Genomic DNA, 26,925 nt, shown 5'->3' on the forward strand with positions numbered 1-26,925 from the left:
ACCGCATCCCAAAACCAGCCCAGCTCGTCCCCGCCTCCCTAACCTGTTCGTCCTCCCACCTCAAGCCGCACCCCCATCTCCTACCGACCAACCTCATCCCGCCCCCTTGACCTGTCCGTCCTCCCTGGACTGACCTATCCCCTTCCTAACTCCCTACCTACACTCACCTTTACTGGCCCCATCCCCGCCTCTTCGACCTGTTTGTTTCCTCTCCTCTATGCATCTTCTATCCGCCTCCCACTCTCTCCCTATTTATTTCAGAACCCCCTCCCCCAATTCTGATGAAGGGTATAGGCCCGAAACGTCAGCCTTCCTGCTCGGCCTGCTGTGTTCATCCAGCTCTACACCTTGTTAACTCTTTAACTGATTGTGGTCTGGAGTTGATCGTGAGCAGGAGGGACTGGGAGCCCTCTTCACTGAGGTACACCATAACGCCTGCTGCAGCAGGGGGCAGCACAGAGTGGCCATCACCCCGCGCTTGTGCCCGTGCCAAAGATGGCGGCCGGTACCTGGGTAGCTTATGGCTGCGCTGCCGATTCCCTTCCCTTCAGACGGTCGCGGACGAACCGGACAACCGGAGCCTTAACCGAGCCCCGCTAGGGATCTCTCAACGTCAGGGAAGCGGAGCCATGGCTGACGTGATCGAGATCACCTCGGAAGATGAGTCAGACTCGGACGTTGAGTTTATCGGAGAGACGGCAGCACCAACGAGCCTTCACTACCAGCACTCCTGCTCGTCCTGGGCTCGCTATCAGCGGATCAAACGGATCCTGTTCTCTCACCGGGTGAGTGCGGGCAGCATTTACAGCGCACGGTGCTTTGATTATAAACAGGAATTCGCTGAGTGCGCACGACCATTACAACGAGATGGGGCTTCGCCACCATCTTTGATCCTGGCAGTTGTCCCCTGTATGACGCCATAAAGATTCGTTCCTGTGGGTTGAAATGATAACATTGGGAAATCTTAGAGCTCTTTAATACCACCACTATGGTTCATGAGCAGAAAACAGCTTAGGCTCGTGTCTTATACATCTTACTAGCTTATCACTTCTTAGCTCTGAAGACATATATAATATTCCCTCTTTCTTTAAATCACAATTCCTCCATTGCCACAACAGTTCCAGTCATTAGTGTAGAAAATAAATAAAGATTTCTTCTATGGAACTGAATCCCTTTTCTGCGTATTTTATAGCATTTAACTGCAGCAACTCCACAGAGGGCAGTATCCTGTCACCAAGTCACACCTTAATTGCAGACATAAAGTCCCTAATACTAATTCAGCTCTCAGAGCAAGCACAGCCACTGCCACGCTTGTTTTTATCTGACAGACAGGGCTCCCTGATTGGACCTGATTAACAGCCCGAATCAGGGAACTCATTAAGGTCCACCTGCTGACTTCGTTACAATCATCACATCCCTCCCTCTCTGAGTCCGAGAGCGTAGACTGCGCCTTTTTCCTTTGACACTTCTCCTAGGGCTTTTTAGCACCCGGTCAGATGCCTCCAACTCTGCCTCTGATTCAGGCAGTGTGTAACACACAGTAACTCGCCTCTTGCACCCAGAGCGTCTCGGAAAAAATTCGTTCTCTTCTTCAGGCAGCAAAGGCATCAAGATGGTGACATCCGCCATGTCCATCTCAGATTCCGAGGTATCTTCCATGCTTGATGGAGAGGAAGAACCCACGGGTTCTAGAACGGTCAGAAAGGCTGTTAAAGAGCCGGGCTCCTGCACCATTTGAGCTTTCATTTGGCCCACATGCTTGTTCAGGACTGTTACACCTTTCCAAACTTTATATGTCACTAGACCTGACCTCATATCGACCATGGCTATTAGAAAGATAGAAAGTAGGTACAGGAGTAGACCAGAGTTGATCGTGCAATCTCAGCATCCCATTCCCGCTCTCTCCCCATACCCATTAATGCCTTTAGCCCCAAGGGCCACGTCCAGCTCCCTCTTGAATATATCTAATGAACTAGTCCCAACAGTTTCCTGTGGTAGACAATTCCATAGGTTCACAACTCTCTAAATTAAGAAATTCTTCCTCATCTCAGTCCTGAATGGCTTACCCCTTATTCTTGGACTGTGACCTCTTGTTCTAGACTTCCCCAATATTAGTAACATTCTTCTCACATCTAGCCCGTCCAGTCTCATGAGGATTTTATATGTTTCTGTGAGATCCCCTGTCATTCTTCTAAATTCTAATGAATACAAGCCCAGTCGATCTAATCTTTCCTCATGTCAGTCCTGCCATCCCTGGAATCAGTCTGGTGAACCCTCGCTGGACTCCCTCAATTGCAAGAATGTCCTTCCTCAGACTAGGAGACCAAAACTGTACACAATACTCAAGATGTGACATCACCAAGGCCCTTAATAATTGCAGTAAGACATCTTTACTCCGATACTCAAATCCTCTCGCTATGAAGGCCAGCATGCCATTAGCTTTCCTCACTGCCTGCTGCACCTGCACGCCAACCTTCAGCGATTGTTCCACCATGACACCCAGATCTCATTGCACCTCACCTTTTCCTAAACTGCCACTATTCAGATAGTAATATGCCTTCCTGTTTTTGTGAGCAAAGTGGATAACCTCACATTTATCCACACTATATTGCATTTGCCAAGTATTTGCCCACTTAGCCAGTCTGTCCAAGTCACCCTGCAGCCTCTTAGCATCCTCCTCCCAGTACACACTGCCACCATGCTTACTGTCATCTGCAAATTTGGAGATATGGCATTCAATTCCTTTGTCCAAATTGTTAATACATATTGTGAACAGCTGAGGTCCCAACGCTGAATCTTGCGGCACCCCACTCATCACTGCCTGCCACTCTGAAAAGACCCGTTTATTCGAACTGTCTGCTTCCTGTCAATACATTACCTCTGAGTTTTAATTGTCCTTACTAATCTCTTGAGTAGAACCTTGTCAAAAGCCTTTTGAAAGTCCAGATACACAACATGTACTGATTCACCATTGTCTACACTACTGGTCACATCCTCAAAAAATTCCAGAAGATTTGTCAAGCATGATTTCCCTTTCGTGAATCCATGCTGACTATGACCGATTCTGTTACCAAATGCTCAGTTATAACAACCTTAATGATTGACACCAGCATTTTTCCCACCACCGATGTCAGGCTAACCGGCATATAACTCCCCATTTTCTCTCTTCCTCCTTTTTTAAAGAGTGGAGTCCGATCAATTGGAACTCTTCCAGAGTCTCCAGAATGCTGGAAAATGATCATCAATGCATCTGCTATTTCTAGGGCCACTTCCTTAAGTACTCTGGGATGCATAGCATCAGGCCCTGCAAAACTATTGGGTTTTAATCCCATCAATTTCACCAATACCATTTTCTTACTAATAACGATTTCCTTCAGTTCCTCCTTGATGCCTGATCCTCTATCCCCTAGCATTTCCTGAAGATTATTTGTGTCCTCCTTAGTGAAGACATCCAAAGTATTTGTTCAGCTGGTCAGCCATTTTTTGTTGTCCATTATGAATTCACCTAATTCTAATTCACCAATCTTTTTCTCTTCACATAGCTATAGAAGCTTTTGCAGTCAGTTTTTGTGTTTTCCACAAGCTTACTTTCATATTCTATTTTCCTTTTCTGAATTAAATCCTTTATCGTCCTCTGCTGAATTTTAAATTTCTCGCAGTCCTTGGATTTGCTGCTTTTTCTGGCCAATTTATAGCCTCCTGTTTGGCTTTAACACTGTTCCTGATGCTCCTTGTTAGCCATGGTTGAGGCACTTTCCCTGTTTTACTCCTATGCCAGCCAGGGATGTACAATTGTTGAAGTTCTTCCATGTGTTCTTTAAATGTCTTCCATTGCCTATCCACCATCAACCCCTTAAGTATCCCTGGCCAGCTTATCCTAGCCAATGCATGCCTCATACCATCAAAGTTAGCTTTCTTTTAAGTTCAGACTAAATAAAAACCAAAAGAACTGCGGAAGCTGTAAATCAGGAACAAAAACAAAGTTGCTGGAAAAGCTCAGCAGGCCTGGCAGCATCTGTGAAGGAGAAAACAGAGTTAATGTTTCAGGTCCAGTGACCCTTCCTCAAAAACGTTAACTCTGTTTTCTCCTTCACAGATGCTGCCAGACCTGCTGAGCTTTTCCAGCAACTTTGTTTTTGTTCTTTAAGTTCAGGACCGGGTGACCATTTAACCAGACATTTATTTTGTTTGGTTCTGATTTGGATGTTATTAAGCAATTTAACTGTTCCAACCTAGATGTAGGTGGACTTTCCAAAGTGGATACCGGCCAATGAGTTCTCTTACTCCATTTAGGTCAAGGGGGCCTTGGTTGCTGTCTCGAGACTGCATACCGGCAGCAACTACAATGGCTTGCCAGCCTGATCCTGAAAATAATTTTAACCGTTTGGCCAAGGCTTGGCCTTGTTTTGAATTTTTGTTGTGGGCTAATCTAGAGTTCTTCTGTTCAGGATATGTCCTAAGTGGGGCTACGCAATTGCCTTCACTGAATTGTGTTTCCCAAGCTCAGTCGGACTGGCGAGGGTGTCAATATTCATTGAATACCCTGCCACTCATATGCTCCATTTGCGGCATTTTCCAATGATAAAGCCAGTTGTAGTGCCTGTTTGAAGTCCAGTTGGGCTTCAGCTTGTAGATGCTTTTGCATGGTTCCATCAGTAATCCTACATACCAAACAGTCTCTCAGCATCTCATTAAGGGTTAAACCAAAGTTACATGTGTATGCCAATCATCATAACCTAGTCAAAAATCCAGATACGGATTCCCTTGGTTCTCAAATTGCCAAGTAAATAGCAGAGGAAGCTTGTGGTTGTAATGTACCTTAACTAAATCCTTCAACTGTTGAAAGGTTTTAGTATCTGTTGCCTCAGGGAAAGTTAGGCTCCTAATAATTGAAAAAGCTGCAGACCCACAAGCTGTCTGGACAATTACTATTGCTTTTCATCTGCCCCAATATCATTTGTCCGGAAAAAAAAACACATTCTTTCCACATACTGGGCCATGTCTTCGACACACGGATCAAACGAGTCAAACTCCCCAAATAACGGCATGATACCAGAAATGCTTACCCCAACTCAAAACTGTCTGGTGCGAGTGAATTTCTTCAAGAACAGGCTTTTCTCTCAATTGTCACCTAAATAACTCCACAGAGGCTGGTATCCTTTTACTTATGCATGGAGAGTCCTTGACACTGATCCAGCTCTCTCAGAGCCAGCTCTCAGTGAGCAGAACGTCTGATGCTCCTGTTTACATCTGTTGGCCAGGCATCCCTGATTGGACCAGAGTAACAGCCCTAATCAGGGAACTCATTTTCTGTGAGGTCCACCTGGCAGATCTAGTTACAATCACTGTAGTGACCCTACCTAGAAGTATCATTCACTGTATCATTTAGGTTGCATCATTCCGCCATCTTGTAGACTGGGCATTTGTTGTTTGTGGTGAGTTGGCATTCAGCTGCTGGTGTTGCAGGAGTCATGCTTTCGATTGACAGTGTTGTTTCACCACATAGTGATGTTTCTGGTGTTGTTCATAATCTGTTCTATTTTTCCAGCTCATCTGTAGGTTGGTTATGGATTCTATTACTTCTCACTTGCTAACTAGCTTTAGTCTCACTTACCTTACCTCAGCTTCAACAACAACTTTTGCTGGGTTTTTCATGATTGCAATCTGTACATTTACAGTTTGCCTTTCAATACCTCAGGTAGGGATTTAGCTGTTTTTTATTCGTTTGCGGGATGTGAGTGTTACTGGCTGGGCCAACTTTTATTGCCTATCTGTAGTTGCCCTTGAGAACGTGGTGGTGAGCTACCTTCCTGAACTAGTGAATTCCACAATGAAGTAAACACACAAAGCCAGAAGAAAGGAGTTCTTGTTCAAATGCTGACCTCCTCTTTAGGGACTTATAGTGACAAAAGAGACAGCGTATCTAACAACATAATTTCTCTGAGGTGACTCTAATTGAGTTCTGAAGAAGGGTCACTGGACTCTAAACGTTAATTCTGTTTTCTCTACCGACACTGCCAGTCCTGCTGAGTTTTTTCAGCAATTTCCATTTTTATATGTTTCAGATCTCCAGTGTCTGCAGTTCTTTGTTTTATTTTGTATAATTTCTCATCCTGGCTTGCATTTCAAGGTGAAGTTGTAACTCTGAGGACTCAAGAATAACTCCAGTAGTCTTGCTGGTGTTTTACCCAGATTCTTCTTGTACATCTGCTCCAGTGGGCAATGATCACTCCCCATGGTGAACTTTGTCACATAGGTATATGTATGGAACGTCTTACCTCCACTGTCCACTTGACTGCCAAAAGCTCTCTTTATATTTTGCCGTATCTGTTCTCAGCAGATAGTCACAGTTTGGATGCGAATGCCATTGACTTCCTTGTTGCAGCAGGACTGCTTCCTTCCTTTTGTAGAAGCAACTACTCGCAAAGTGATAGGTGTCTTTACATTGTAGTATGACAGATTTCTGCCCTTGCATATTAATATTTTGAGTTTGTTGAAACTCCAGTCAGCTGATTCTGACCACTGGTTCCCTGTGGCTTCTTTCATCAGTGCCTGCCGATTCTGCCATATGTGGTATGAAGAAGCTCACTTATTGGATCAAGCCCAGGAAACCCCTCAATGTTTTCTTATCTCTTACTGTATTTGTGGCTTCCATCCCAGAGATAGCCATGATTCTTCTAGGATTTAGCTTCTTTCCATCCAGGGCATACCATTCTGAAGAGTTTCTCTTTCACCAGGATGAAGTTTACTCAATCTGTAAGGTCTGTGATCTGGCAATCACTTTTTCTTCCATCTCTTGGAACTCTTTTGCGAGCTTTTATTTTAGTTCTGTTGGCTCTTTTTAAGAGGATGAATCACTGCTTTCATTGCTAGATCAGCGATGATACGATACTCAAAATCTTCAATGCATCCAAACATTTCATTGAAACACTATGTACTTTTGCACGAGATCTTTACATCTGATAGGAGAGCACTTCTCATTAGGTATATTGTCTTCGAGCCTCAGGGCAGCCTTAATTAACTTATAGTTTGCTGAAATGATCTGCACTCCTCACATGCTCAATCTCAGTTTAGCAGGATGTTAAAGTGACATAGAACGTTCAGTCAACATCTTTTCTTTTCTGTGCCCCTCTGATTTGGGTTGTTCCTTGCTGTCGAATCTCACTTTCCCTTGTATGCTGTTAGCATGTCATGGTTTGGTCTCACAACCCTAGATAACTGTTTTCTTCCAGGTTTCCAAAAAATATTTTCTGGTATAATCTGAGCTAGGTGATGTTTACTCTATGCTTTGCTATCAATCATCGCCTTCAGATTTGTCATTGTGGACTTGTTTCTCACAGGGATGGATCTTTTGACCTTTTAATTTAGACCCCACTTGCCCCATTCCAGCCTGGTGGACTAAGTTGAATTTGAATTTACTATTTCCCCAGTGGGTTTGGTGATATACTGGATCACCCATCAGCAGTAAAAACATTACAGGAAATCTTTTCATTTCCTCTCTTTGCTTCTTTCTAATCTTCCTCATTTATAATATCAGTCTGTTAAATTGCAATCCATGATGCTAATTCATGGAATTAGTTCCCAGATTCTGTAGCCTGAATTCAAAACAGCTGCAGGGAAAATGGTTTATGTCCTCACAATCCAGGAAACCTGGCAGTGGAGCAAATGATTGTGTTTTCATCTAATTGGTACTGACTAATAACACCACGTAATGAATTCAAGGAATTCTTGCTCTTTTTTACAGCATAACGATCATCCAACTTGCATGCAGGTATAGATTGAACATAGCCCTGAAAAAGAGGTAACACAATAGCTAGATACCGCAGTTGTTCAAAGGGAAAATTATTATAGGGCTGTGGGAAAATGTTGGGAAGGAGGGAGACACAGAGCTTGTGTGGATACGATGGGCCTACTTTTATGTTGTAACCAATCTCTGCTGGAAATTGGAAATAAAATCAGAAAATACTCATCAGATTCTGCAGAGAGAGGGAAAAACAGAGTTAACCTTTCAGGTTATTGATGACCTGGAAGTGATGAAAGTTAACTCTGTTTCTCATTCCACAGAAGCAGCCTGATCTGTTGAGTATTTCCAGCACTTTTTTATCTTGCAAAAATGCTTCTTCAACATAAAGTAAAATTCTTCGACATTTCACTATTTTTCAGGACAATATTGATTTGACAGGAGATGACAATGAAATGCACTATCAAGTGAATAGTGCTGAAGAAGGCATGGGAAGTATGCAGGTCGGTTCAACTAACTGTTCCCAGGCAGAAACAAGCTCATCTGTTCATTTTTCCAATAACCTGAGTAGTGACAAACTCGATTCTGATGAAGATCTACCAAAGTTTAATGGGGGATGTTGGTTTCCTGGCTTACAATCTGGTTGGACAATAGGCAAAGATGAACCTGACCTTGAAGCTCCACCTGTTTTGACAGTTGAAGTCACAACCGAGGCCAATTTTCTTGCAAATGTTTCCACTAAATGTATCAAAGAAGACCCATTACCTGAACTGGACTTCATCGATCTTGATGAAAATCAAGATTCTCATGTCACTGCAGAAAAAGTGGACTTGCTCACTACATCAAATCAAAAAGCTCACGATCCTGTCAGCAATGCAGAGTCTACTAGTAACACCAGTATAAATAGTGATTTGGAATCTCTGGAAACATTTTCACCAGATACACTCATTCCATTTTCCTCACCAGATAGTGCTGGGGATCCTTTTGGAGATCCTTATAAAAGCACCTTTGAGGAAACAATTAATTATATAAATAAAGCTGGCTTAAGTCCAGATATTGAAGATATACCATCATTAATACCTCAGAACACTAAGAAGTTTGAACTGGAACATGGTTGTGATCAGTCTCCTCCCAGTGTAAACATGCCATTGCTAGAACCTTGGGGGCAGCTGCAGGGTCACAATAAGAGAGGTGACAGTGAATTAAACTGTTCTCTAGTTAAAAACAAAGCACATGTTCCTGTACCGGTATTAGATCAGTCTGAAGATCGGAATTTGCCATCAGAGGAAACTGAGGACCATGTGCTTACATCAAAGGAAGCAAGCCCTAATTGTTCAGTGGATAAAGAGACATTGCAAAGTTTTCAATACCTCATTGGAGCACCAGTTCAACATGTGTTTGTTAAGCGACCTAGAAATGAAAAATGGCACAAGGTAAGATCTTGAAATATTTAATCCCAAAGAGATGGGAATTCATCAATGCAGAATACAAAACTGATGCTTCAGACTGCAGTACAGATTTAAGTTAGCCTCTTGTGCTCCTTTTGTAGTGAATCTGCAGTTTCATCACACAAGCTGCTCAGATGTAAGTGCTGCTGATTAATTCTACCTCTTCATGAAACTTCGGAGTAAATGCTTTTCTCCCATAACTTTACATTAAGTCTTGTGACAACAATAGCTCTACAGCTAATGGTATCGCAGAACACGGTAGCAGGTTATTCACCTCATCGGACTTGTGTTGTCCTACCCTCATGTTTTTTCCCAATTGCCCTGAAAACGTCTCACTTTCAAGTTTTCTCCAATCCCTTTTAAAGTTACTATTGAATCTGCTTGCACCACCCCTTCAGGCAGTACATTCCCTATCACACCTTGCTGTTTTTCAAACAAAAACTGGTTCTTTTGTCTGTTTTTGTTGGGAAGTGAAATTCATAGAGGATAGGTTGTTTAACAGTAATATACAACAAAGGTCTGAACTGCATCCTCTGATCATGTAAGTTTGCTTTGTATATTGAAATATTTTGGAAGGTTTAATTCATTAACATTAGCTTCCGAATTACTCAGGCAGAAAAACATACTTTCCCCTTCTTGCACTCCCATAAATGTACAACTGGAATAGAAGGAACATCATAGCTTACTGAAGAAATATTTGCAATGAAAAACAAAATCTGAACAGCTCAACTGAATAGCTGAGCAAACAGTAGAATGCAGTAGAAAATTGTAACAGATGAAGTTTCAATATCTTGCATCTGCGTTATTGACTGTGATCATTCATGTAAGGTGCATCATTGTTCTGAATACATAAATAGGGGGATTGAATGCACTCAAATGACATAGATGGAATCGTACAGTCAAACTGATAAAACATATACATAACAATTTATTTTGATTGACAGCACAACAGAGGCATTGGCAAATTGGCAGGCTCTTTATACTCGACTTCAAAGCAGCTAAGGTTAAATTTAATGACTCCCCCAGCAGTGAGTTTGGTGGTATTTAATTGGATGGTAAGTTGCTGGGTGGAGATACTGCCATCCCTTTGCATCTGATTAAAATCGTGGCAGGAAGGCTTGCAAATGGTCAATTACCTGGACTCTATTTGAGGTGTTATGGCAGACAACTAAAACTCACGTAAGACCCTCACCCCTATTCAACCAGTGGAGAGCAATGGAGTCATCCTATGGGAAGCTTGAAAACCAAGCCCCTGTCAAGTTTGCTTGTGGAGTCCCATGGGGTGGGTTGAGATTTGCTCCCCAGAGGAAGACCCAAAACTGGCCACTTCAGTGCCTGATTTGACAGGCCATCCCCAACACACATGACACTGGCTCTTGCTGGCTGTCCAGCCAGTGGGTGAGCCCATGGTTAACTGAATTAAGTTCCACCCTGCCCTCCATTTCCTGAACAAGTGTGGATCCAATTAAGTGCTTGTCTTAGAAATCTGCCTTGAACTCTGAACCACATCCTGTCTGGCACCACTTCCAGCTCCCAATCTTCCCAGAGACTAGGGTAAATATAACGTGATCCATTTATCCTCCCACCCCAGAACCCACTCCACAATGATGCCTCCCCCAAACGTACCTCCCTCCCCACCCCCCTCCCTTTACAGTATTCCAAAAGGATTGCACCCTCCACTACCAACAGCTCCATTCAACCACCCCCAACACTTCTTCCTTCCCTGTAGTATATTTCTATTCAGATATCTGTCTGTACACGAGTAGGAAATGCAACACCTATACTTTCACCTCCTTCCTTCTCATCAACCAAAGTCCAAATACTCCTCCTAATTGAAGCAGCAATTTACTTGTACTTTTTTCTAATTAGCACAAAATATTTGCTGTTCACAGCATGGTCACTTATACATTGGGAAGAGCAAACTCTGACTAGGTGACCACTTTTTGTTCAATTTCCCAAGTATGACCCTACATTCTTGTTCCTTGTCATTTTGATTCTCCACCTTGTTTCATGCTGATCATTCTATCCATTGGCTGCTGCAGTGAAGCTCAGTACAATTTGGAGGAACAGCTCCTTGCCTTTTGACTCAGCACTCCCCAAACTTCTGTCTCAACATTGCGTTCAACAAATTTAGATTTTAATATCTGTCATTCTTGTGCTTTTTACTGGCTTGTTTCTCTCTGACCCTTTATGTTGCATTGAGTTGAATGCCATATAGTCATTCACATCTCACCTGGACATCATCTTTGGCCCTTTACTATTCCGATGACCACTTGCTTTGGTTTTTGCATCATGAAATCTTTTATCAGTCAATTTCTCCTGCCCTCTACCCTATCACAACTTTCCTTTTTGACCTCCCCTTTTCTACTTCCTTAAATACATTTACATTTCTATCTTCCTTCAGTTATGATTAAAGGTCACAGACCTGAAATGTTATCTGTTTCTCTCCACAGTTGCTGCCTGATCTGCTGAGTGTTTCCAGCACTTTTTGTCTTTGTCATCTTGTATTATTATTTATCTTTTTCTTTGCTGCAGGTAAACCAACACTCTCGTTCATCAACAACTCACCAACATAAGTCCAAGGAACCAGAGCTGATCTCCCAAAGACAGTGCAGTATGATAAACAGTACCATTGATGAAAACTTTCCTCAAGGGACTCTTCAATTTCTGATGGATTTTGTATCTCCTCAACACTACCCACCTCATAAAATTGTGAAGTATATAATCAAGAAGATACTGTTGGGCAATGAATCCTCCAGCACCATTATGTCTGCTTACATGACCCTGATGAAAATCCAACAGTATGTACACATTAATGCAAGAGACACAAAACATAGCATAGTGTAACAGATCTGTTTAATATTGACTGTTGACTGTTTTCAGAAAGTTCCACTCTTTAGGCACGTCAATAGCCTAGTTAAAGTTATATTATTCATTCTGATTCAGTTGTCAGAATAGATACCGTTTTTACAGCAACTTTGCTACATCTAATAATAGCCACACTAATCCATCGAAAAATCACAAAGTTGTGTCCCTATAATAGATGTTAGTGCTATGAAGTACTTTGACCAGTGTTTTCTGGAGGTTTCTTGTTGGCTGAGTTCCTTTTAATTGGTCAGACTGAGTAGTGGTTACAAATTGAGTGTGTTGGTCCATGCAAGTGAGGAATGAATCAGAGTTGGCATACTTTTACCAGACTTATTCCTTGAAGGTAACTTCATGTATTAAGAAAACCTTTTAGCTAAGGCTGTTACACATGGGACTGCTACTATGATGGAATAACTGCATTCTAACATGAATATCTGTCAGCTCAGCTCCCCCCACATCCTGAACTTTAAAACACAAATCACCTTGCTGCTTTGCTGGAGTACCTCTTCACATGTCCTCAGTTCATCTTCACTCACATAACTGAAATGTGTTAAACAAATTAACAAGGTCCTTTTTATTACGGTGTTCTGAGTTCAGCGGTCAAAAAGTGTTTCAAAAGTCAAATTGTACTTCTGAGTTATAAGGCTGTTGTATGTCAAATTAGTGTGGATGAGCAGTAAGCATTCCCATTGTTGGGATTTTGTACTACTTGTCAATTAAAACATGTAGAATTTTATGTGAATTACCTTCACACAGTCTGAACATTTCATTCGCCCTCGCCACCACTCCCACCAGTGGCCAGATACTCATTTCCTTCCTCCCCAGCTAGTATCTCCCTGAAACTTTCCCAATCCCCATCCTGCTGACTCCAACCCAAAGTTCTAGGCCTTGGGCTGAGTGAAACCACTCATGTTGCTGTGCTCTTCCAGTCAGAGGCTCTCCTATCTTTGCTGCTGATAGGCTGAGTCATGAAGCAGACTCTGATTGGAGGTGCAACCCCCTTGCAAAAATTTGCACTTAGCTATATTGAGAATAACAGCTTGACAAGCACCCTTTTGCAGGCCACATTATAGCCCATAGGCTGTCTGTTGTACAAGCCGTCTCTACAAATGTTGCGCATTCCCATATGTTGATGGCCTTCTCCATATACAATATCCATCCTTCTCTAGACTGATCTCCATTTGCCAGTGTTCCATGTTCTTGAATGATTCATTGATAGCTTTCTGATATTAACTTAATATATACAGATCAAATTTTCTGTCTTCCAGTTTTTCCCCTGTTATCCTAAACGCACCAGTTGATGTTTTGCTTCCAGAGTTACTGAGAACCTTTTGGTTTATCACCCAATATCTGTTTCTTGTTAGTTCCATAGAACGCCTACAGTGTGGAAACAGGCCATTCAGCCCAACAAGTCCACACCGACCCTCCGAAGAGCATTTCACCCAAACCCATCTCTCTATCCTTTCCCTGTAACACTGCATTTCCCATGGCTAACACACCTAACTTATACATCCCTGAACACTATGGGCAATTTAGTATGGCCAATCCACCTAACTTGCACATCTTTGGACTGTGGGAGGAAACTGGCACCTGGCAAAAACCCACGCAGACATAGGGAGAACGTGCAGACTCCACACAGACAATTGCCCCAAGGGTGGATTCGAGCCCCAGGTCCCTGGCGCTGTGAGGCAGTAGTGCTAACCACTGAGCTGCTGGGTTGCCTGTTCTTCTGGTTTTCTGTCTGGCACATCACAGTTGATCCCAAATCTGTTTTACTCAAAAGTCCATAAATGCATACTTCTTAGCTTGTTCTCATTTGCTAATCAGTGAGAACAATCCTGTGAGCATTGCACCTCAACTGCTGCCTCTATGTCTGCAGTCAACTAACTCAACACTGACCAGAGATTCAAACTAAGTTGAATCTTTTCTGTGTGGTTCAACAATACTTTTTTGCATTAGTTCTGCGTTGAACCATAACATACTTGAAACATTAATTTTATTTCTAATTCCATAAATGCTGCCAGATCTGTTGAGTTTCTCCAGCGTTGTGTTTTTACTTAAGCAGTTTTAAGGAACGAGATTGTCCATGTGTGGAACCACAGGAGATGGGAGAGATTGTAAACAAATATTTCACGTCAGTATTTACTGTGGAAAAGGACATGGAAGCTAGGGAACTTGAGCAAATAAATAGTGTTGTCTTGAAAAGTGTCCATATTACAGAAGAGGAGGTGCTAGATTTCTTAATATGCATAAAGGTAGATAAATCCCCAGGACCTGATCAGGTGTATGCCAGAACTTTGTGAGAAGCTAGGGAGGAGATTGCTGGGTCCCTTGCTGAGATATTTGTACCATCAATGGCCACGGGTGATGTGTTGGAAAGCTGGAGGGTGGTTAATGTGGTGCCACTATTTAAGAAAGGTGGTAAGGAAAAGCTAGGAAACTATAGAATGGTGAGCGTGATGTCAGTGGTGGCTAAGTTGTTGGAGGGGGTTCTGAGGGACAGGATTTACGTGCATTTGAAAAGGCAGGGTCTAATTAGGGATAGTCACCATGGTTTTGTGCATGGGAAATCGTGATCACTAACTTGATTAAGTTTTTTGAAGAGGTGAAAAAGAAGGCAGTGCGGTTGACGTTGTCTGTACGGACTTTAGCAAGGCTTTGGACAAGGTTCCGCATGGTAGACTGGTTAGCAAAGTTACATCACATGGAATCCGGGGGGAGCTAGCCAACTGGATATAAAATTAGCTGGAAGGTAGAAGACAGAGGGTACTGGTGGTGTCACTTTTCAGACTGGAGGCCTGTGACCAGTGGTGTGCCACAAGGATCGGTGCTGGGTCCACTGCTTTTCACCATTTATGTAAATGATTTGGATGTGCATATAGCAGGTATGGTTGGTAAGTTTGCAGATGATACCAAAATTGGTGGTGCAGTGGACAGTGAAGAAGGCTATCTGAGAGTACAATGGGGCCTTGATCAGCTGGGCTGAGGAGCGACAGATGGAGTTTAATTCAGATAAATGTGAGGTGTTGCATTTTGGGAAGGAAAACCAGGGCAGGACTTATACAGTTAATGGTAGGACCCGAGGGAATGTTGCTGAACAAAGAGACCTGGAGTGCAGGTCCATAGTTCTTTGAAAGTGGGGTTACAGGTAGACAGGGTGGTGGAAAGGCATTTGGTACGCTTGCCTTCATTGGTCAGTGCATTGAGTAAAGGAGTTTGGACATCATGCTGGAGCTATACATGACATTGGTGAGGTCTCTTTTAGAATACTGCATTCAATTCTGGTCTACCTACTACAGGAAAGATGTTATTAAACCTGAAAGAGTTCAGAAAAGATTTATAGGTATGTTGCCAGGATTGAAGGGTTTGAGCTATAGAGAGAGGCTGAATAGGCTGGGGCTATTTTCCCTGGAGCATCAGAGGGGTGACCCTATAGAGGTTTATAAAATCATGAGGGGGTTGGACAGGGTAAATTGCCAAGGTCTTTTTCCAAGGGTAGGGGAGTCCAAAACTAGGGGGATAAGTTTAAGATGAGAGGGGAAAGATTTAAAAGGGACCTGAGAGACAACTTTTTCACACAGAGGGTGGCACATGAGCTGCCGGAGGAGGTAGTGAAGGCAGGTACAAATACGATATTTAAAGGGCATCTGGATGGGTACATGAATGGGAAGGGTTTAGAGGGATGTGGGCTAAATGCTGGCAAATGGGACTAGATCAGCTTAGAATATCTGGTTGGCATGGACGAGTTGAGCCGAATGGGCAATTGCGTATGTCATCCATGCTGTATGACTGTATGACATGGTCAACAATATAAACTTTAACAACAACTTGCATTCATAAAGTACCTTTAACATAACAAGTCATCTCACAGCACATAACAAGAACCTTACGAAGTAAAATTTGACACCAAACCACATAAGATGAAAGCGGTCGGTTTTAAGGAGCATATTAAAGGTGGGGAAGAAGAATAGAAGGGCACAGAGGTTCAGGAAGGCATTTCTGGAGTTTACACTATAGGCAGGTGAAATATGCCTGCAATGGTTGATCAATTAAAAGCAGGGATGTCCCAGAGAGCAGAATTAAATTATTGTGATTATCTCCCATGATTATGGCGCTAGTGGAGATTACAGAGGTGATGAGGCTCTTAAAAAAACAGGATGTAGAGAAGCATGAGGGCTTAACTTCAGCATACACCAGCCATGTATTCATCCATTAAACCATTAGACAAAAAGCCCGTCTCTTTCAACCGTTTTCACTGTTTGGTCCATTCTTCAATATTTGTGTGAAGAAATGTGTTAAATTCCATTTTTGAATTCTGTAAGCTATTGCAGAGCTAACTGCTGTGTTATGTTATTTGTGAGTTGTTGTTTTTACCTGTTGACACGTGGACTGACTTGTAAAATAAACTAATAAGTATTTAACTATATTTAAATAGGCTGCATCCCGCAAATATTTCTACTGTGCAGTGGGACTGGAACCTGTTAGCTTATCATGTGGAGAGCAAGGTAACAGAAATCTATCTTTTGTAAAGACAATCACTGTAAGCTTCTTTTCGAGGTGCTAGAAAAAAAGAGAGCTCAGCAATTCCTTTAGGATTGTCATACAAAATCATTTACTTATTTGTTACACACTTCCATAGTTGAAAATATAATTCTTTCATTTGTGTTTCTTTATGCATCCTTCAGTTCTTTTACACTTATTACTTCTGTCCTGAGGAGTAATGTATGATTGATTGCAGTATTCCTCCTACACGTTGAGCATATAACGTACTTTAATGACTTAAATGCTGTTACACAGGAGCAGAGGGTTTGGGGGCATGTGAGCAGTGAGCAGGAGATGATAAAGCCTCAGGAGGTGAGCAGAGGAGAAATGAGCATACAACAATACCATGTTGTGGTGGTAACTAGAGTGCTTCTTGATCAATAGAGGAATCAAGGTTTATGTGGAAAGGGTGGGCAAGTGGATGTGAATAATGTTGGATTAACCATGATCCTATTAAGTGGTGGAGTAGGCTCGATGGGCCAAATGGCTTTCTCCTATTCCTATTTACTATGGTCATGTGCTCCAGTCCAGTTAGTGGCAGCAGGAGTTACTGTGTACTTAAAGAATAATATCATCCCAAGGCAACGTAGAACCATCAAGCGCAAACTCAAACTTAACATTCACAAATTGCCCAAATAGTGGCATGTGTAGTAGAAATGCTGAAGCCCCAAATGAGATGACCTAGTATGGAAAGATCTATTAATAATCATAAATAACCTGTTAACCTGGTTTGGTGAGGTGTCTTAAGAGGGACAGATATTCATCTTGTGGAAACAAACCTTGAAAGTATCTAGTGGGCATAGTTCATTTTATTATAATTCATAACATTCACACTGATCCAACAAAGGGGTCATTTTTGACTTCTTCCTGATGGGAGTGAGTGACCACAGGTAAACATATGGAAAGTGTAATTTTGAAGTAAAAAGATAAAATCCACATTGGATTAATTAATCATTAGGATTTCCTCACAAATAAGCCGTCATTTCTCCTTATAAACATAGTAGAAGCTGTATAAATCTGACTCTGGGCTGTTAAAGTATAAGAATTAATTTGGTTTGAACACTTTTAAAACTGATGCAAGAAATGGAAATTCTGAACAGAATATTTTCGGCATGTTTGACCTGGAAATCCGACAATTGTGGCCTCAACATGTTGTGTTTCTGGAGAATTATTGTGTTTTTCTCCAAATCCAGTTACTTTCATAGTCCAGTATTAATATACGTATGACATATCCCTATGAATTACAAAATGGCCCTCGATCTGGTCATTAGTCATCTTCACTCCCAGAAGCCTCGAGGGCATTAATACCATTGAACATATATGTATAGTAAATGTCTACCACAAACCCCAAAATAGAATTTATAATTTGAGCAGTGGGCCACAAGAATTTTGCACAAATTCATTATGTCCACTTTATTGGAATCCTGACTTGTTCATTAGAATGTTTCTGAAAATACATCTGATTGTAGTTATCCCAAATTTAGGTAGTATATTTGTTATGCTGATTGTTGAGCTGGTACCCTGAGAATTGAAGAGATTGCTGCCAGTGTGAAGAGTGATTTGTTTCTGTTTTTTTACTTGTTTTGTGGGATGTGGGTGTAACCGACAAGGCCAGCATTCATTGCCCATCCTTAATGAGCCTAGATCTTACTGGATTGCTTGGCTGTTTCAGAAGGCAGTCAAAAATCAGTCATATTGATGCAGGTCTGAAGTCATATGTAGGCAAGACCTGGTAAGGATGCAGACTTTCTTCCCTAATGTGAACTAGAGTTCTTACAACTTGCTGATTGATAGTTCTCAGGGTTACCATTTGTGAGATTAGCTTTATATTGCAAGTATACTCACTGAGCTGAAGTTCCCATTGGAAGTCACGTCTCCCAGAGCATTAGATTACTTTTCCAGTGATGTTACTCTATGCCACCATCTCTCTCCTAAGATATCTGATTACTGGAAAGGAGCTGACCAAAACTGGATTATTAAACATGATAGCATCGTAATAATTAATGAAACAGCAGTGGAAAGCTTTGTACTGTGCCATTTTACTGTCAATGAACTGTGCTGTTTTCCTATGGTAATCTAATTTTATATTACCTATATGTTTGTGCACCTCAAGGATCCTCACAGGAAGCATTCTGTGACCAGGAATGATCGACTGTTGTTCCTGCAGTATGTTGTTCAAACACTTGAAGATGATTTTCAGTTGAAACGTGATGTGCCACATAAAACCATAGCCAAAGCAGTACTGTCTTGTGATGACAAGTTTTCAAATGTAAGGTATGGAGATCTAAACCTCATTAAATCTGCAGTGTTCTGTTTCAGTAAATGGGAGAGACTTTTCTGATTTGTTGATGAATGAGTGTTTTTTAAGTACTTTAAATAAGCTCAGTTAAAGCTTTGGTACCAATATACCATTTGGCTCTGTGATATTCATCTTACCTTTGAGTGAATGTTTCAAAATCAAATGTGATCTTTGACATTGCTGTATGTTGCAGTAAATTGTTTGGAGGCGCTGTCTTTGGATGGATTGAGAGAGTTGTCCTGACCTCATGATTAATATATAACCTGTCAAGAGCGCACAAGCCATTTATGGTTTTTGTTAGCACCTGTGGAAAGTTTGTTGCCCCATTGTCTAGATGTCAAGAGTGACTGTTGCTTAAAACATATAATTAATATTCTCAAGAGCACCCAGGAAAATGTGATGATATTTAAAGACATACATAAAAACACAGGATAGTTCCACATCATAAGTCAAAAATATTACAAAATATCTCCCACCACTTTGTACTGGAAGTTAGTGATATTGTCACCATTGATGTGCGTCTAGAATAGGAAATCGGCACATCCTTCACAGATAGGTATCTGGAGTTGTGCTTGCAGCGCCACTTGGTGTCCTGCTCAGCTCACTGTCTCTCTCGGTGCTTGGCTTACTGTCTCACTGCGTACCCAATCCATTATGGCACTCAGCTTGCTGCTTCACCACTCTGATAGCCTTTGTAAACACTACGGAAACATTTGAAAAAGAACACATTTTATTGATTCTGCAGTTGTTAAAATAGCTTTAAATTACTGAATGTTATTAAAGGCCTTAATATTTAATCTTCAATGGCATCTCTGCCTGTGAGGTCACAGGAACTGTAATGACCTAGGTGCTGAGTGTGCCCCTTGCAGCTGCAGTGACAGCTAGCACAACCTGTTTATTTACATCAGTGCTGTTTACAATTGTCAGTCTGCTGCTTGCGTGATACTTTTAATCAATCAAACAACTTGTGTAATACCTTTAACGTGATGAAACATCAAGAACACTTACAAGGTCATTACAAAATGAAGTATGACTGCAAGCTACATAAGGAGATAATAGGTTAACTGACCAAACCGGTACACTTTGCGGAGTGTCTTAAAAGAGAAAAGCAGAGAGGTAGAGAAGTGTAGGGCAGAAATTCCACAATTTATGACCCAGGCAAGTAAAGCATAGCCACCAGTAGTGGATTAAAATCAGGATTGCACAAGAAACCAGACTTGGAGAAGCATAACTACCTTGGAGGGTTGTGGGGCTAGACGTCATTACATGGCCTGGTACCAATAATAGAAAGTACTAGCACTTGTTATTGAAGGGGATGGTTACAGTAAAATCATAGTACAATTATAATAGAATCCTACAGTGTGGAAACAGGCCCCAACAAGTCCACACCGACCCTCTGAAGAGCATCCCACCCAAACCCATCCCCCACACCTTTTCCCAGTAACCCACCTAATCTACACATCCCTGAATACTATGGGCAATTTAGCATGGCCAATCCACCTAACCTGCACATCATTGGACTATGGGAGGAAACCAGAGCACCTGGCAGAAACCCACACAGACACAGGGAGAATGTGCAAACTCCACACAGACAGTCACCCAAGGGATGGAATCGAATCCAGTTCCCTGGCGCTGTGAGGCAGCAGTGCTAATCACTGAGCCACTGTGCCACCCAGTCAATACAGCTATTATGAAAAGGAATTGTATTTGACAGATCTATTAGAATATTTTCAGCATGTAACTAATGGGGTAGATATAGGGGAACTATTAGATATAATATATTTGTATTCTCAGAAAACTTTCAATTTGGTGCCACACATGTTGTTACACATGATTAGGGCTCGTAGACTTGGATGTGACAGTATGGATTGAGTGTTGATTAAAGGACAGAACACAGAAGGGCACGATTTTCCCCTCCCTGGAAGTGATAAAGAAGAAGTTGGAAAAGACAAATAATTGGGTGTGTTGAGTGAGAGATTCTCAGAATCATAAAATTGTTACAATACAGAAAGAGACCATTCAGCTCATCATGTCCACATTGTTCTCCAAATGAGCACCATGACATAGTGTCAATCTCCTGTCTTTTCCCTGTATTCTAGCTCATTGCTTCTATTTGTACAATCATTGAATGTCCTCTTGAATATAGCATTTTAAACTGCTTACAACACACTTCCAGGCAATGCATTCATGATTCAAACTACCTGCTATGTAAATTTTCTCCTAGTATTGCATTTGCTTACTTTGTAAATCAGTCTTCTCATTCTCAATACTTCTAATAAGTGGGAACAGTTTCAACCTGTCTACTTTGTCCAGCTTCTTCATGATTTTGGGAATCTCTGTCAAATCTCTTCTTAGATGTCTCCTTTCCAAAGAGAAAAGTCCCAACCTCTGCAGTTCGCTTCATAACTGAAGATTCTCATTCCTATAGCCATTCTTGTAAACCGCATTTGCACTTTCTCCAAAGTGTTCACATTCTTCTCAAAGTATGGTGCCCAATACTCTACATAATACTCCAGCTAACTCATGATTTACACAAGTTCAACATAACTTCCTTGCTTTGTACTCTGTGCCCCTAATAATAAAGCCCAGGACACTCTATACTTCATGAACTGCTCTTTCTGTCTGCTCCTGCACCTCTTTAGAATTGTATCCTTTATATTATGTTGTCTCTCTGTCCTTCCTACCAAAATTAATCCCCTCACACTTCTTTTCATTGAACTTCATCTCCCACCTATCCGCCCACTGGTGTGTCTATGTCCCTTTTAAGTCTACACTGTATTTTTCATGGCTTACAGTGTTTTCAAGTTTCATAGTATCCTCAAACTTCTTCATTGTCCCTGCACACCAAGACCTAGGTTATGAATATACATCAAAAAAAGCAAAGAGCCTAATACTGACCCCTGGTGAACTCCACTAAAACCTTCCTGCCTGAAGAATATCCATTAATGATTACTTTATATTTTCTACTACTCTGCCAATTTTTAACTACTCAGTCCAAGTTGTTACTGTCCCTCTCCTTTCATGAGCTAGAGCATTGCCGTCAAGTATTTTTGTAGCACTGAATTGCCTTTGGAAGTCCATTTACCTGACATTACCTTCATCAAGCCTTTCTTACATCGTTTAAAAAACTCCAAGTTAGTTAAACATGATTTTCAGATAAGAAGCTCAAGTTCACTCTTCCTAACCACCCACATTTTTCCATGTGACTGTTAATTCTAACCCTAATAATTATTTCTAGAAACTGACCCACCACCAAAAATAAATTGACTGGTGTGTAATCTCAGGAGCTATCTCTCCAACGTTTTAAACAAGGGCAGGATGTTTACAACTTTTCAGCCCTCTGACACCACTTCTAAGTCTAGAAACGACTGAAAGATTATGGCCAGTGTCTCCCCAATTTCCATTCTCCCTTTCTTCAATATCCCTGATTCAGACTTCATTACTTTTTTCATTAGTACAACTTTGCCTATTAACTTGGTTTTCTCTATTAAGGTGCAATCTGTTCCCCCAGTATTTTGTGCAACCTGATATTCCTCCCTAACATCCTGTCTTGGTTCCTGCCCCACTGCCAAATTAATTTAAAGCCGTTGCCACCTCACAGCACGAGCAAAATTTCCTGCAAAGAACTCAGTCCTGGCTCTGTTCATGTGAAAGCTGTCTGCTTGTACAGATGCCACCTTCCCCAGAGCAGGTCCAAAGATCCCAGAAATTTAAAGCCTCACCTCCTGCACCACTGCACCATCTTTCCAGCTACATCTCTATCTGCCTTATCCTCCTATTTCTGTGCTCAGTTGCACATGGTACTGGATAATTACTTTTGAAGTTCTGCTTGCTAATTTTCAACCTAGTTCCCTAAACTTTGACTGCAGAGCTACATCTTCCTTCCGGCTTAAGTATTGATAACACCGTGGACCACCATATCTGGCTGTTCATGCTCCCTCAGAAAAATGCCCTGCAGCTGACCTGTGACATCCTTGACCCAAAAGCTGGAAGGGAACATACTATCCTGGAGTCATGTCTACAGTCCCAGAAATGCGTGGCTGTTTCCCTCACTAACAAAACCCCTCCACTATCACTCTTTCTTTCTATTTCCTCCCCTCCTGTACAGCTAAGCCTTCCCATGGTGCCACAAACCTGGTTCTGACTGCACTCTTCTGAGGAATGAATGGCCTTACCAATATCTAAATGGAAAGTCAAAAAGTCCTACTCCATTGTGACTCCTGCATGACCTGCCTGGTTTTTTTTGGTTGGTCTTTCTGCCAGTCACCCGTTCCTGTTATTGCCTACATATCCCTAACGTGCTGTGTGTCCAACTCTCTGACCGTGCTATCCAAGTGATATGCAACCTTATGGATGTGCCACAGTCACTGCAGTCTCCACTGAAGGTCCGAAATTCGGAGCTCAGGTTTGTTGCCAGGGTCAAGGCTTCTCATTGCTACCTCCCTGATTCTTTGCCTAGCCTAAGGGATGTGACAACCCCTTGATGAAAAGTGACCAGATAACTTTCCCCTCTCGATGCATCACAGTGTCTGAATCTCAGAGTCCACCTCATCAATGTCTGATGTCCATGGAAATACATGCTCCAGCTGCAACATATAACCTCCCCTACCAACATCTCTGGTGCAGATGAGACTTGAACTTGGGCCTCCTGGCTCAGAGGTGGGGACACTACTACCACACCACAAGAGACCTTGAACCTCCCCTTCCATCTACATTGTATTCAATTTAACTAAGTAGGTTTCAAGTTTAGAACCAATACTCAGTTCTTACCTGTAGTTATATTAAGTAGCTTACCTAGTTGGGCTAAAAATTTAATGCCACACTCATATCTGTCAAGTACTGATTTAAGCTACTGCTGCTGTTTGGAGAGATGAAATCTTAAAACCCACCAACTAATCACCAACCTGCATAACTCTTTAATGGGTTTCAAACCTGCAAGTTTCTGGATCTGGAAAAGAAATCCCATCTGCACTAATTTCCCAGGTTAACACTTGTATTTCAAAGTAGTCTGTCCTCAGCATGTCTGTGTGCAATGAGAAGAGATGCCAATGAAACGTATAATGTTTTTAGAGAGCTTGTGTTGGTAGGACTTGAGAGAATCTGCTTCCCCTGGCTGGCTGAGGAGTTTTGAATGTGGATGTAAAGTCTTAGGATTTGGCTTGAATTAATGAATGAGCAAATGACTTATTGTCACATATCTTGAAGATATAGTAAAAAGTGTCTTGATGCCACAATCCTACGCATTTGAATTACAGGAAGAATAAAAAGAAATTACTTGAATAAAAGTTCAACTTCTGTTCAAATTGGGGTTTCATGCACAGCTTCATGACTTCTGCAAGGTGGGCCTCAAGGAGACCTGCTCCGGGAACAGCAACGACAATGCTGATGCACCAGGAGACCCCGGCTCTGCTGCCATTGCCACTGCCTTGCCACCATCGGCAAGAGCCCAGGCTCCGGGCCTACCGCAGCCAGGAGTCCCTGCTCCGGGTCTACCACTGGCAAGAGTGCAGGCTCCTGGCCCACTGCCACCAAGAGCCCTCGCTCTGGGCACTGCTGCTGCCAGGAGTCCAGACTCTGGGCCTACTACCACCAAGAGTGGAGGCTCTGGGCCTAGCGCTGCCAGGCGTCCCCATTCACGCTGTCAACACTGCAGCCACCACCCTGTCAACACCACTCCGGCCTCTGTCACATAGGACTGAAATTATGAAAGAATCAGAACATTTTGTTTCTTTGGAATTACCAACCTTTGAAAGCATTGAATGTTCCCTCATTGATTATTTTCAAGGTCGATATTGATAAGTGCATAGGCACTAAGGGAAGCAACGGTTACAGAGATTGAGGTGGGAAAGTAGAGATGATGTAAAAGTTCTACCATCATCCTACGGAATGATGCAGCAGGTTAGAGGGGCTTTATGGCCTAATGTTGCACCTGTTTTCTATTTTTTATTGCTATTTTCTAGTTCTATTTATAATATTAATTTCTATTGCAGAAGTGTCATCAAGTGGCTTATTGATATCATCTCCAAGGACTCTGAAGATGTACAGCAGAAAAATGGACCCACGTCATCGTCTGATAATCCTCAGGTAGTGGATTCTAGGATTTCAAGGTAAATTCCCTAAAACAACGGCGCATTTGTTTTTTTGGCTACAGATGTAGAGCATATATTTGTGACATTCACACAGCTGAGCACATAGCTCCACGTGTGTACATGTGTGTAATGTACTGTTTTATTCACCAGCTATGTTGGATTAGAATAAAGCGTAGCAATTCATTTTTTATTTTATCTGTATTAAGAAACCATAAATTGAGAAATAAACTAATGTTCTGTGATGTCAATTTGACAGTGACTATAACTTGGAACAATTGTTCAATTTTATCTGTTAGGTCCAAGAAAGCAGTGAGTAGCATTTCAAAATCTATTCAGAATATTCTATTCATTTTCATTTTCCAACCATTCATAATATTCTAGCCCACTTCAATGCGTAGTTTGGATAACGCGTGGAAAAATCAAGATTGGTCTGTAATACCTGGCTAATGTGCTTTCAGTGTTATTCCCATGATTTAAATGAACAAGACCTTGTCACTTGCACACTGAATATGCATTTTTAAGATCCAGTGATATCCTAACTGAAAAGTAGGCATATTGTTTGAGTCATTTTCTGATCCCCATTCATTTGATGTTGACCTTACATTTAACTGTGTAGGATCCATTTGCTACCGGAACATTGTTTGAGTTTAAAATAAATATTTATCATTAATCAAGTATGCATTCAAAACCTCTCAAGGCACACCCTCTTCTGTAGTGGTGCACTGAGGAGTTCAGCAATTTGTGTTATTTCAGTATTTGTAGCTTTTGTAATGTCATCATTAAGAGATGCTAAGGAAAGCGTTTCAGTTGTGTCACAGTCCCTGTGTATTGTATAAAATCTAATGGATACTTCTCACTTGTTCTGCTTTGCTCTATAGAGTTATTTGTCTCCTTCAGAAGATGCTGACCTTAGCTGTAGAAGTGGACCGGTCCCCAATGTGCAGCTCAAATAAAATTGCAGAAGCAATGCTTCAAGACTTTCTGTGTATTTCAAAAAGATCACAGAGGTGAGATAAGAATTTCCGAGATTAAGTTATGCTTCGAAATTACGCACACTGTTGTTCCCTGTAGCCTGAACATGTTGGTTACTAAAACGTATTTCAATTTTTCCCTACAACTTTAAAGATTAAAAGTATTAAGAAGTATGGAGAGTCAACTCCTGCGCTGCAAGTTACTTGAATTTTCCTTCCAACATTGCACCAAGAATCAAAATGCAATGCCTATGTCATTGGGAAAAGTGCTACATTTCCTTAAATATGCTAAATTTCCCTTAGAAAATGATGTAAGTACGTTTTTTTCCTCTGCCTATAACGTGGCTTAATTTACTTTGAGCTCAACATGTTAGAATTTTATTCTGTATATAATGCGTTATAAACAGTAAATAATGTAATTAATGCAAATGTGTAAATTAGTAATGTGTATGCTTTTAGTATTTAAAGCTATAGATCTTTCTAAAAATCGTGTTAAATACGAAGGGACAGAGCAGGATTTTATCGTTGCTTGTAGGTGGGGGAGCACATATAATAACCATCACCCTCTCTCCTATTCCTGACCTGCCTGCAATTGTACAGGATGCGGGTGAAATCCCCTTTCCAGATCAGTCATCTCGCCCCTAATGAGATTCCCTCCCCTCCACCTCCACCTCCAGACATCCCAGTGCTCTTTTCCCTCCTGGCCTCTCTCTCTCAAGACCCCAAATATCTCTATACATCTTCCCAACATCCCCAAACTTCTCCACATGTTTCCGTCACTAAACCCTCACACCTACCTGTTCCTGTGGCTACTGGCACTAAAGATTCTGGGGACTGCTCATAGCCTAACCAATAGCAATTTCTTCCAGTGGCATTGGCTAGAACTAGAAAGCTACTGGCTGAACAGATTGGCCAGCAAGTCTCTGAGATATGACTTCCTCACATTTTAGAGGCAGAAATTGCCCCT

At 41.7% G+C, this 26,925-nt stretch overlaps 1 protein-coding gene across 1 annotated transcript; it reads left to right on the forward strand.

The window, feature by feature from the left end:
* Nucleotides 1-326: 326 nt before the first annotated feature.
* simc1 (SUMO interacting motifs containing 1) lies at nt 327-26,308 on the forward strand. Its single transcript, XM_048603950.1, has 8 exons — nt 327-785; nt 8,164-9,174; nt 11,725-11,990; nt 16,493-16,562; nt 18,713-18,873; nt 24,889-25,005; nt 25,866-25,994; nt 26,113-26,308. The coding sequence occupies exons 1-8, from the start codon at nt 630-632 to the stop codon at nt 26,306-26,308; spliced, it is 2,106 nt and encodes a 701-aa protein (XP_048459907.1). The 5' UTR covers nt 327-629.
* Nucleotides 26,309-26,925: the final 617 nt, after the last annotated feature.

This window comes from Rhincodon typus, chromosome 12 (genome assembly GCF_021869965.1).
Source record: "Rhincodon typus isolate 14 chromosome 12, sRhiTyp1.1, whole genome shotgun sequence".
Classification (NCBI taxonomy): domain Eukaryota; kingdom Metazoa; phylum Chordata; class Chondrichthyes; order Orectolobiformes; family Rhincodontidae; genus Rhincodon; species Rhincodon typus.